The sequence below is a fragment of the Monodelphis domestica genome, chromosome 5 (assembly GCF_027887165.1).
Source record: "Monodelphis domestica isolate mMonDom1 chromosome 5, mMonDom1.pri, whole genome shotgun sequence".
NCBI classification, from domain to species: domain Eukaryota; kingdom Metazoa; phylum Chordata; class Mammalia; order Didelphimorphia; family Didelphidae; genus Monodelphis; species Monodelphis domestica.
In genome coordinates this window covers 155,148,535-155,161,897 of record NC_077231.1, presented here as the reverse complement: position 1 = coordinate 155,161,897, position 13,363 = coordinate 155,148,535, and the positions used below count along the sequence as shown (strand labels likewise).

Genomic DNA, 13,363 nt, shown 5'->3' with positions numbered 1-13,363 from the left:
CCCACTCTACAGATGAAGTTTTATAAGGCATGGAGGACTAGTGATCTGTTCAAGATAAGGCCAATAAAGAGTGATAAGTTGCAGCCCTCATACAAGGCTCCTTCTACTACAATATGGCTTCTTGCCTTCCTTTTTGTCTAACACATGGTAAATTTGAGGGTAGAGGGACTGAACCTACTGAAAAAAAAGACAAGTGGAACATTACTGTCATATTGCTTGGGTTTGGGAGGCAGGAGGAAAATCCAAAGTCATCAGTTTTGTCAATAAACAATGACTTGCAAAGAACCTAGACACCTCAATGTGCTCTTAGTAATCTTACATATCTACTTCTGATTCTAATGAGAGAGATTCTTAATAAAAGTTTTCTTAAGTCATATTTTCTAATATATAGAAGCCCTTAAACCTCTGTTCCACTGATCTTTTTTTTAAACCTATGACAGGAGGAAATTATGACTGATTACGCACACATTGTACAACACTTCATTATTATATTTTTCCTGTTCTCTTTTTTTCATCCTGTTTATGTTGTTTTACACACAGGGTTAGTCGTTTTTCCTGCCTTTCCTCTATACTTTTGTCCCCTCAGGACAAAAAAGTTTCATAAACACCTGACATTTCATTACTTGGTACTAGATCTTTAACCTATTTGCTCTTGAATGCTTAATTTGTCTTTTAGTTACTGACCTGCAGATGTAAAACACATTTTATTACATTTCAAGCTTTCTGGATTTGCCGTTTGGTGGTATAGATCATTTCATTGATATTAAATGTGGTTTTTATTCTTTCCATAAATTTCAAAACTATGCATTATAATGGAATAGTAGCTCCAACAGGATGCATTCTAAATTGATAAATTAGATTATCACAGTGTTTTAGCAATTTGGAGGCAGGCAATCTATGAGTCCAGAAATTAGGCAGTTGATTAACATTTCCCTTCTCCACATTCTTCTGTCATATACTCTTTTTAGTCTGCATTAAAATAGGATGCATTATGCACACTGTATTTCTACAGTGAAATGTCAGCACATTCAATTTAGAAAATGCACCTCTCCTCTGCAAATAGATAGTGCAATCTTTGGTCAATGATTTAAACTCATGAAATTTACTCCACTTTAGAAGTGAGAAGTAAAATTGCTGAGACCTACAAATCAAAATCATGCTTGAAAAAGGGATGGTATATCCATTTACCTAATGTGAGTAAAGAGAATATGATATATTTCAAATTATTAAATATAGATCTACTGTAAAAGGCAGATTTTTTTAATGGAAAGTCAGAGGATATGTAAGTGAAGGGGCATCAGGTAAAGGTCAGAGACTTCTGTTCATGCTAATGGTTGACTAATGGCAATTCCTTTACAGATAATTCATTTGTCAGTTTTCTCACAGCTAAAACATTGCACCTGTCTTAGAAGAGATTGTAGTGTTAAAGGACATCTTTCATTAACTAACATATGGAAAAGTACCAGGAAAATTTGGAATTAAACATAGAAGAGAGCTAGCTAACTGAAAAATGAAAGCAAAATGGAGTCAGATAACTGGAACTGTTGTATTCCTCAAAGATATCTATTAAGCATCTGCAATATTTTAAAATTTATTTGTTAAACTTTGAAGAAAAGATGAAACCATGCATGTTTATTTGTTGAAATGAATAAAGATTAATAAGTGACAGAGCATATGATAAGAATTTATAAAAGTATCACAAAGCAAAAAAGTTATTAAAGAAAGCAAATTTTTAAAGATGTTTTAAATCCCCCTGATAAGCATATGCTTTTCACATTTTGTAATTGAAAGAAGTAACAGAATAATGATGATGATGATATTAAACCTAAAAACTTATGACTGACTACAGGAAACCTGTCTGTATTACACTTGAAGGACTAATGATGCAAAGGAAGTATTTTCACTCATGCAGTTCACAGAAGTCTGGGGGTAGGAGGGAAACACTTGGGGCTGTGACTAAACCACCAGTTAGAGGCATAAGCGTCATCAATTACAAAGGCAGCATCAAGAAGAAGTCACTAGATAATTGACTTATGAACTTAAAACACACCCAACTATGAAATAGCTCAGTGAAGAAACATCCTCCCACTGGCAGCAGGACAGGCTGGTGACAGCTTCTGTGTTACAGGAGATCCTGTCCACTCCCTGAAACCATTCTGCATGGAAATAAGATTCTGAACTGTGACCTTCTGAGCAAGAAGGAGAGTGTCCTGCTGGGCCAAATGCTTCCAATCCAGTCTGGATTTTGCCCTTTTTCTACCCTCAGGAAACAGTATTACAGATCCTGGACAAAACATCACTTTATATAAATTATCTGCTGAAACATTACAACTCTGGCACTTTAAAATCAAGGCCATAAAAACAGTTATAGTTGCATTTAAATTCACACAACATGATACCATCATCACTGTGTGAAGTGCTTTTAAAAATTCCATAATAAATAAACTTTTAGAAAATAAAAATAATTTGTATTAATAAAACCTTTGTATTAATAAAAATTTATATCTCCCATAAGTATATAAGATAATCAGAGAAATTATGGACAATAAAAGGAAAATAGTAATGTAAACTTGTGATTTTAAAAATAATACCCAGAATGCAAAGTACATAAAGTATATATATATATATACTTAATATATACTTTAATTCAATATTTTACTTAAACTGAATGGTTACATTTCTAAATGAATAATCAACGAAAACCAAGTTGTTTTTTTTTCTCATTTAATACTAAGATAACTATAAAATGACATAACTAAAATAAAATCTTCATTTTAAAGTTCAGAAATCTTTGATCTATGCTTCTGGGAAAATTTATGTAGACAGACAAATGTATCTACATGTACCTATATACATAAATACATGCATATAAACATACTCAAAACATATTTTCTGGCAATGATTTCCATCACACTGAAAATGGTTTTTTCAAGACTAGCAAAGATTTCCCAAGTCTACAAATCTTCTTTTCAATTCTTATTCACCTAGAACTCTCTTTCCTACTCAACAACAGTGATAGTCAATTGCTCAGGATACTAGAGAGGAAGTAAAGATATTCAGCAGGAGTGTAGACTAGGTCCAGACCAACTCTTAACTTGGGAGACAGTTTTTCCTTGGCATGACTGCAGTACTCTCTATAAGCTAAATACAGACATTTCCAGAAGTTCTATCTCTAACCCCTCTTCTCTTCTATCTTGGCATTCACTCTCTTGAGGATGTCATTAACTCTAAGGGCTTCAACTCCATTTAAATGGCCCAAATAGCTATCTTCAAAATCCACATTCTAATCTGATATCCAATGTATCTTTCAAACTTCGTATTAGGAATTTCCAGCTTGATGCTCTTTCAAGATTCTCAAACTCAACATATTCAAAGTCATACTCTTTATTTTCAAAACTAGCTCCTTCTCTTGAATATCCCATTTTTATTAAATGCACCCTTATTCTCTCATTCACAAGATCACCATTCTAGTTTTAGTTCTTATCATATCTCTTCTGGAGATTGATAATAGATTTTCATTGAGGATCCCTTTCCATAGCCTTTCCCTAGTCAGTCTATCAAAGGAAGACTGATTTATATTCCAAATGAAGAGATCTATTTAAAAAACACCAATTGCCTCCCAACTGCTTAACAAATAAATTCTAATTCTTTAGTTTGGACATCAGAGACTCTATGTAGTTCCTCCAACCTATGTTTCCTACTTTGTATCTAATTATGTCCCTGATTGAATAAGGTGATTTGTTATTTCTGAACATTTTCCTTGGTTTTCTTTCTTTTTTCATTTAAAACTTTTTCGTTCTGAATTTAAATGCCAAATAACATGAGCATTTTCACAAATACTGTGGAACAGGAGGGTATTGGAGTATGAATTATTCTAATACTGTGAGACATGAAAAATATTAATCTCTAGTCTGAAGAGCTTGCTTTTCTTTTAAAGTAGCTAATAAAGTCATGATCAAACTTTCAAAGCTGTTCTGTTCTTGTGACTCTTTCTATTTGCCTCTTGATTTTGCAATTTTATGCCCTTACTTGAACTAACCCTTCTTTCAGAAATTCCATCTTTAGTTGTCCAAATCTCATCCACTATCCAAAGTCTTGTTAAAAATTCACTTGAATTTATAAAGCCTTTCCTGATCTTCCTAAAGATGTGAAGTTCCTTCCCCACCAGAGATGTGATTATACTTCTGACAGCTCACAACCTATTTTGTATTGCTTGTTATTTGAATAGTCTCCTTTTCTTCCTCTGAGTTTGCATGCTCCTTTAAAGAAGAGAGCCCATTAAATTAATTTTTGTGCCCCTGGCATGACCTTGTACACAATAATCAATTAGTAAGTATCTTTTATATTTAAATTTAATTCTCAATTCTGATGAAGGAATCACTTCATCACGGATAGTACTCTATTTGAGGAAGACTAGAAGAACCTCTCTTTATACATTAATGATAATGGACTACTTAAAACAAGTTCCTTGTGTATTCACATTAGTATCTTTAGATATATTCTATTTTTCCAACTGAATGGAATTTCTGCCATTTGTGTATTCTGTATCTGGTTTATATATGGTTCTACAATAAATTCAGAAGGGGCATTATGAATCCAGGAAAGCAGCATACAGAGAAAAAGTGCCAAAAATGTGGGATATTATCCCATTGTATTATAAACAAAGGGCTGATATTATAAGATGCAAAGTCTTGTGTAATAAAGCTCATGGTTATATTGTTATCTATAAGACAGTTATGGTACTAATTCCATAGTAAATTTGATAGCAAATATCCAGTTAAGAAAACTTTCATTTTAAATATTTATGATCAACATTTAAGGTAAAGTAACAGATATTATCTGTAATATTTTACTACTGTTACAATAATTAGCTCATTTTAAACCTGCTCCTTCCTCTTCTGCTATGGGAAGTTAATAATAAACCAAAAATTAGGAGTACATTCAAAATACTTCTAAGACTCCATGTTTTACCTTCTGCCCTACTCTGTATTTATATTTATCTATAGTTAACCCAAAGTTCCTTTGAGGTCGAAGCACAATTTAGGTTACCACAAACAATGAAGTCAAGAGTCAGCAGAGTATATTATAGCTTTTGCTCAAAGACACCAGGAGGGCAAGTTGCAGAATTATCAGATGACTTTCTTTGGAACTTCCCTCAATCCTTGCATTACCTTGAGAAGATAAAAACAACTAGTGGCATGATACAAATTGATCAATGTCCCTCTTCAATGTCTCCCTTCTCTCTCTCACAACTCAGTCCTACTTTCTCTTTCTCCTGCTGCCCTTGGGTTTCCTATTCTTTATGGCTCAATTTGTGATGCCCCCATCCTCCATCCCCAGTCTTTCCTCTCCAAGGCCACTCTCTCATAAATCCTCCACAGTTTTGAACTAGCTCCCACTTTCTATAGAAGCTTCTCAAACTTTGACCAAGTCTCTCCCTATTTGGAACATGTTGACTTTTGCACCCAAATGAACTTTCTTTAAATAATTTTAGTTTGTGCTCAGGACCTTTTTACACCTGGTTCTGACTGATGGGTTAAATTTTTAAAATTCCCTCACCAAACAAGGATAATTACTTTGAAAGAGAGGGGTGGGATGATCCACAGAACACCCATCTTCAATGTCTTTGGTACATTTCATCACTAATTGATCAATGTAAAAATTAACATTTCAATGTTCTGCTAGATTACATGTAATCATGGCCAATAAGAGAATACTTCAAAGGACTATATTATTGGATATGTAGAGATGGATATGGATGGCTATATAGAGAAATATTCCTTCCAAAAGTGCAGCTTTTAAACATGGATTTTTATATTCTATCATTTTTGCCCATTTTCCCTTCCTATTCAATGTGATGGGGTCCTTTCTCCAGATAGTTATTTTTTTGCACACAGCAGTGTGGTAGATTAGGATACCGCTCTGTTATTTTTTGTCCTTACTAGAATTACCTTTTCCAATCATAATTATTAATCATATATTTAATTTATTTAATAATAAATCATTTATTTAATCATAAAATTTTGATGTTATTTTTTAACAAATTCTTTCAAATGAGTAATATGTTGTGGACTATGTAATTCAATCAATCAACCAACAAATATTTGTCAAAAGCCTAATAGAAAATGACTTGGCCAGGCACTGTGCCCTAGGAGAGTTGCAAGAACAAAGAGTGAAGCAAGCCTTACTAGAATTATGCTTATATTTCAATATAGAGTAAGTAAAGAGATGCATATATACGTATATACACACACAGAGTAGCTAAATAAAAGGAAGCTCAGGATGTCCTACACTAGTAATTGCACATCAAGAAATATTTCATGCAGGAGATGATGCTATAGCTCTGCATTAAAGAAAGAGACAGGTGCAAGGAATAAGTGCATTCCAAGAATGGGGACTGGTTTGTCTGAGAGCTCAGAGATAGAGGATGTGGAGGAGTGCCATGTGTAAGGAATTGGGGTTTGTTTTCTGGATTGCCAAATTCAGGAGGGAAGGTGACCAGAAGTTTGAAAGGTATGTTGTGGCCAAGAAGTGTGGGCCTTCAAAATCCTAACTAGACAAGATTTTCTTTGAATCTAAAGGCAATAGGAAATATGCCACTAGCTGGTCGAGTAGGAGAGTCCTATGGTCAGACCTGCTCTGAATGAAAACTGCTTTGGCAACAGCACATAGAACAGGCTGAAGGCTTTTAACAATTCTTTGTTAAGGAGGCTTTGCAAAATTCTATGCTACACTCCACTGACAGGTAAGCTCTAAAGGAATCAAAATCATTTATTTTTCTTTTGAGTCTGTTAATTTATTCTTACAACATAAATGTCAGAGTACATATACTGCATATATGTGGGGAGGATGAAGAGAAAATGAGGTGGGTTATGGTGGTAACCACTTATCAAGAATGATTATTTATGGTCATTCTACACTTGGTTGTGCTTTTTTTCCTATGATCTGAAAACTGTCCAACTCAAGCACAAACTCTATTTCAGAGGTTTATTATTGTTTGAAAACAAACAAAAAAACCTGAAGCTTTAAAAAATTTATTTTTGGCTTCCAAAGAGCGAACATCTATGGGAAATGAAAATAGGTGAAACGTTTCTATGGAATGAATGCCTATCTTTAATTTCCATCTGTTCTTGAAAGTATTTGATCAAAATAATGAAATAAGCCCATTCCAATTTTAAACTAATATTAAATTTTCATTGTTAGCCATAAAATGAGTTTTCTTACCTTGAATAAAATTAGAATACCATGTGATGCGAAAAGAAACATATTTCCTATGGCAATAACCTGTGTCTTGGAGATTTTTTTGAAAATTTCATTCTGACAATATTTTGCTCTGGATGACCATCCCTTCCTTAGTGACTATCACTTACCTCTTCTCGATGCTCTTCTCCAGATCGTTGAATATACCACTTAATAGATGCTTGCTGGGATTTAGGAATACATTCCAGAAAGGTTGAGTTAAATTCAATGCCAAAAATCACCTTTTCATCAGCAGTTTCATGACTAATGCCTGGAAAGCAAACATGGTATAGGAGATTAACCTTGACCTGATTTTTAAAGCAATGGGAAAATAGACTGATTTAGAACAGATGCTGTAAGGGAAAGAATTGTAATATATTATTAAAGAAAAGGGAACTTCACATTTTGTTTAATATCAACTCTCAAATGGGCTGATTTAAAAAATTCCAGGGCAGTATTTCCACAGAAATTATTTTTTACCAATTTTTAAACTTTCAACATGAAATAAATTCAATGATAGCATAGAGAAAATCAATGATGAAAGACTTTAAAATACATTTCAATACAATGGTAAACTATAAGTCCAAAAGAATGGAAATGAAACATCTCACTCTGATGGAGAAGTATTAACTTTAAAATGCAATAGACACATTTTTAGACATGGTGAATATGGACATTTCATTTGCTGAATTATATAGATATTTCTTCAAGGCTTTTTAAAAAATTGTTTCAAAGGGGCAGGGCAGCAGTGGGAGGGAAAGATTAATAAAAATATTGTTTCTTAAAATTTTTAAATTAACCATTTAAAATATTGTCAAAAAACCAAGACTTTCTGCACTTGAAAAATAAACTTCTGGGTTAGGAAAAACTTAAACAAATATTACAAATATTATGATTTTATGTTTAATAATAAATTAAGGAAGTAAACACTTTTGTTATCCTCATTTTACAGATTACAAAACTGAGACAGACATTAAGTGATTTGCCCAGTGTCACACAAAATAGTGTCTGAGGTTACATTGGAACCAAGGGCTTTCTGACTCTTGGTCACATGCTCTATCACATTATCTAACTAAAAATATGCTAAATGTTTATCAGTGTGTTTTAATGACAAAAGCTATCAAAATAATTGATAATCTTTATAACAAAGATATAAAAGAGCTTAGAAAGTGTTTTCTTTGAAAAGTTCTATCATTAGGTAGAAATATAAAGAATTGCATATGTCTTCCAATACTCAGAAAAATGGGTCTTACCTGTTTACCCATCTCTGTTTTTGTTTTAGCAAGAAAAAAAAAATGGACATATTCTTTAGGAATGTGTGTCCTAAATGTATGTGCATGAAACAGTTAATGGGAAACTTTTAGAGTTGGTGTATGAGACACCTTATTCTCTTAAATCAATTGTACCATCTGCAATACATTCATTCCCAAATAGCCAAAGCCTGTGTCCCATGTGTGATCTCAGATCTAGAGCTCACATTTGATCAAATAGAGAATGACTGCTGCTGGACCAGATGGGCCTGAATATGTACATATACTCTGAGTAAAATTTTCAGATGTCTTAATTCAACAAAGAAACCTGCTTGGTACATTAGGAAGAAGAATAAACTAAGAATTGATAAGAAAAATGAGCATAAAATTATTAAGAAATCCTCATGCATATGTACAAATCAATTGGGCTATCTCTTATACTATCTTTTCTTTGCCATTATTTGTTGTTGTCAAGAAGAATTCTAAAGTCTGTAATGTGTATCAATAAATAAATATTTTCTGGCTCCCAATGCATGGATTATATTTGAAATCTATCAGAGTCAACAAAATCCCATATTCTACATTTTCTACAATTACCAAAAAATGTTGCTTGAGTCTCATGATGGAAAAGAGAGGACCATCAAAAACATGAGGTCATAATATAGTAACCCTTGAATCTCTATGGGAATCAAATATTATAACAGCAAAAATGATTACATTAATTATGAAGTATTATTCTAATGAGCAATTTTGATTATCATATGGCAGACTTAAGGATCTAATAAAGGCTTAAATTAAATTTATTTCATCAATTCATTCAATTTAATGGAAATTTTTGAGAAGAAAATTCTGTTAGATAAATTATTTGTCTGAAAAATCAATTGCTTGAATGAATTCCCTTGGTTAATTCAGCCAACATACTACTATCCTGGTATACATCATCAACTGGATATAAAGATAATCTAGAATTTAATTCTTTTCCTAGTAACATTCTCCTTGCCATATCTGGATCTTATCCATAGCATCTGCAGAAAGATGAGATATCTGATTTCCTTCTAGCTTATAATGGTATAAAATTGCACTTGGCATTATAGTAAACTATTTAATAAATACCTTTAATTTAATTTAAAAATTATTTGAAGTGAACTTTTTTCTTAGATATGAAAAAAATTGCATAAGAACTTGAGCAATTTTTCTTTTAGAGCATTATATGCGAAAAATAACTAGATTTTATTTTCAACATCTTGTTTGAGGATAAGGTATCCTAGTTATAAATTACAAAAAGCATTTCTCTCTCAAATTACTATCCTGTGCAATCTCCTCTACAGTGCCTAACTTCTAGGGGGGGAAATGCCTGAATTTTGTTTCCATTTCTTCACCATGAAGTTATTCTCACATTCAACCACAATCTTGTTTCCCTCCTTACCACCAAACTACATTCTCCAAGGTGACCTCTTACCTGGTCAATCCAAAAGTCTCTTCTCAGGCCTCATTCTTCTCTACGTATTTGTTGCTTAGCACTCTACTGACCACCCCTTTCTTCTTGTTGGGTTGTCTCCTCCTTTGGATGATACTTTGTATATCCCCCACCCCTCCATGACTGGGACAATTCTTCCCCTGCCCCACATTCTGAAAACCTTTTTTTACCTTAAAGGCTCAGCCCAGGTGCCACCTCTTCAATGAAGCTTTGTCCAATTCCTCCAGCTAGAAATTATTATTTTTTCCTCCAAAATTCATATACCATCCCACTGAATCTCTCCTATTTACTTAATCACATTTTAGTATTATTATAATTATCTGTATACATACCTCCTAAATCACTAAAGCATACACTCCTTTGAAATTAGAAAGTCTATTATCACTCTTCCTCTTTGTATATACTCACTGCTTAGAGAATAAACAGGGCAGCTATGTGGCACAGTGGATAGAGTGCTGGGCCTTAAATTAGGAAGATTTGGCTTTCGGTAAGTCACTTAACCTTGTTTGTTTCAGTTTTCTCATCTGTGAAATGAGCTGGAGAAAGAAATTGCAAACCATTCCACACTCTCTTCCACAGAAACTCAAATGGGCTAAAAAAGAGCTGGCTATGTCTGAAAATTGACTGAATAATAGAGCATATATATTAGATATTTAATAAATATTTGGTGTTCATTATATTCACCTTGTGGCATATTTTGAATTATTTTTAAAATTTCTTCTCTCATTAAATTGTCTAAAATTCAGCTGAAGTGTTTGTAACAGCCATATGTGCACATGTGAGTTTAAAGCTGCATGTGAAGACTACATATTCCTTGAGGAAAGGAATTGGAAGCCCTCAGAGCACTGATGGAAGTGTTGTGTGGACCTTATAGGTTTGAAAAATGTCTACTGAAGGTCATCCACCAACCACAGAAGTAACTGATGGTGTCAGAATGTAGACTGAAGCATACTATTTTTCACTTCATTTCCTTCATGAGATTTTTTCTAGCATAAGTGATATATGTCTTTTTTCACAACATGATGAATATGGAAATATGTACTGGATAGATAGCACATATATAACCTATATCCTATTGTCTGCCATCTTGGGGATGAGGAAGGAGCGAAAGAAGGGAGATAGCGTGGATCTTAAATGTTAATATTCAAAATTTTATCAATTTTAAATCTGGAAAAAGATTTAATTTTTAAAAAATCTACTGAATGATAGACCAAAAGCTATTGGGACTTCTGAAGTCATGATTCTATAACATTGTTCACAGCTTTGTTTCTACCCTTTTCATTTTCACTTTAAGTTTCCTTAGTCTTGTTTCTCTAGAGGACAGATAATTCTATGTCTAATGACAAATGTCATGCATTTTAAATACAAATTACCACACTATAGAAAAACTGAGAGGCAAATTGTAAAGGAATACAGAACAGATAAAAATAAGAGGGTTAACTAAATGACTCTACTTCACAAAGTGATTCATCAGGAATGTCTCAGAATTAGCTACATTTATAAGTACTTTATAGATTAAAATGCACTTTATATGTTTAAATAATATATTTATTAATTTAGTGTGAGGAGTACATATCATGTATGATTTGGCCTTTAAAAAGTTAATTATCTTTTTTTTTTGGAACACACCTTGTGTAAAATCTGGATTTTAAAATATTGTGGCCTGTGGAACTGCATCCCCCAGCCTGCCCAGGGGTCCCTCCCTTCTACTTCCTGGTGTCGGAATTGGATTGGACCAATCCTGTGCTAGGGAGGGGCCACACCCCCTACTTTCTGGCATGGGGTTGGTCTTAAAGTGAACCAATTCTGTGCTAGGGAGGGGACAAACTCACTACTTTCAGGCATGTGATTGGTCTGTATAAGGACCAATCCTACACCTAGGAGGGAACTTTGAATCTGAGGAGCTGGGGGGGGGGGGGGAGGTTGTTAATTTCAGCTAGGGAACTCTGTTTTTGTTTTTTTTTTCTTTTAATAAAGTTTTTAAAAGATAGTTTTCTTTAACATCTTTCAAAAACCAAAAAGCATAACTTATATTCTGATATTCTGCATCTTAGAGCAAAAATAAATAGAAAATATGTTCTTAGTTTTTAAAGGGAGAAAAGTACAATAATCCTTATTAATGAATAAACATAAAGAACTTACTGTCTTCTACATCCCAGCATTGAGTGATGGGGTCTCCGTATTTTACATCTTGCCGCCTAGCCCGCCTATGGAAAATGAATACAATATTTTAAATTCGGCAATACCAAATTGGGCTTAGAATACCACCATATCTAATATAGAGAAGATGTAGAAATGTGGAGTTGTACTTCTTCCACCTTTGAAAACATAAATGTAGATAACCAGCTGCCTCTCATAAAAACAAGTCTCCCAACACAAAGTAATACAGAATGATGTCCCATATCATTATCGTATGCTCTTTTCTTTGGTTACTTAGATTATGTGATTGGAGTATAAAAGTAACTGCATTATAAAACAGATACAAGAAAACAATTCTGCCTCTCTAAATTTTCAGAACTATGTTTCATATTATGCTCAGATCTAAGGGACTCTGTAGAAAGCATTAGATTTGACGGAACAGTTATTTATATAACTAATAATCTCATTTCTTCTTCTGAACTAGATTTGATGATTAATAATCTTTTTTTGATACATTCATCAATATTGTGAGGGCATAAATACTCATCTATATTGATTTTCAATAACTGGAAGATTGGAAGAAATCATTCCATTTGTTTTGGCTGTTTAATTTTGTCAGACTATAAAAGAAATAGTAGTGGTGGTGGTGGTCGTTTTTTAGTCGTAATTGGAAGAGGAAGAGAAGGAGAAGAAGGAAGAGGAAGAGTTATGGTGATAATCAAGATAGGTTACTAAGTGGCACATGGTAGATAGAGTGCTGGGTCTGAATCAGGAAGGCATGAGTTTAGATCCCAACTTGGATACTTACTGAGTGTGTAACAATGCTCAAGGTTTTTAATCTCTCTAAGCGTCAAGTTCTTCACCTATAAAATGGTACACCTACCTCACAGTGGGCTTTGAGAATCAAATTAGAATATATGCAAAAATCTTTGCAAATTTGTATGTAAATGCTAGGCAGTTAGAAGTAAGAAACAGAAAGGTTGTTCCGCAGATGCCTTCCTAAAGTCAGGAAGACCTGAGATCAAATCTTATCTGAGACATTTGCTAGCTGTGTGATTCTGGGAAAGTCACTTTATTTTTCCTCAGTTTTATTGACTGGAAAATTGGGAATTTGACAGCACCTACTTCCCAGAGTTGTTATGAGGATCAAAATGAGATATTTGTTTATAATGCTTAGCATGGTGTCTGGTACATGGTAATTCTCTGTAAATGTTTATTTATTATTCCTTCCTTCTCTAATAATAGTTACCATAGTAAG

The 13,363-nt window shown here is 33.4% G+C and overlaps 1 protein-coding gene across 7 annotated transcripts in view; it reads right to left on the bottom strand.

The window, feature by feature from the left end:
• The window catches only part of SEMA3D (semaphorin 3D), a 242,136-nt gene that overhangs the window by 12,103 nt on the left and 216,670 nt on the right, over nt 1-13,363 (bottom strand). For all 7 annotated transcript variants that reach the window (XM_056799465.1, XM_056799464.1, XM_016426051.2 and 4 more), the window contains 2 exons: nt 12,109-12,173; nt 7,371-7,510 (listed from right to left, as the gene is read on the bottom strand). In XM_056799465.1, coding sequence (XP_056655443.1) covers nt 7,371-7,510; nt 12,109-12,173 — 205 coding nt within the window. The remainder of the gene's footprint in view (nt 1-7,370; nt 7,511-12,108; nt 12,174-13,363) is intronic.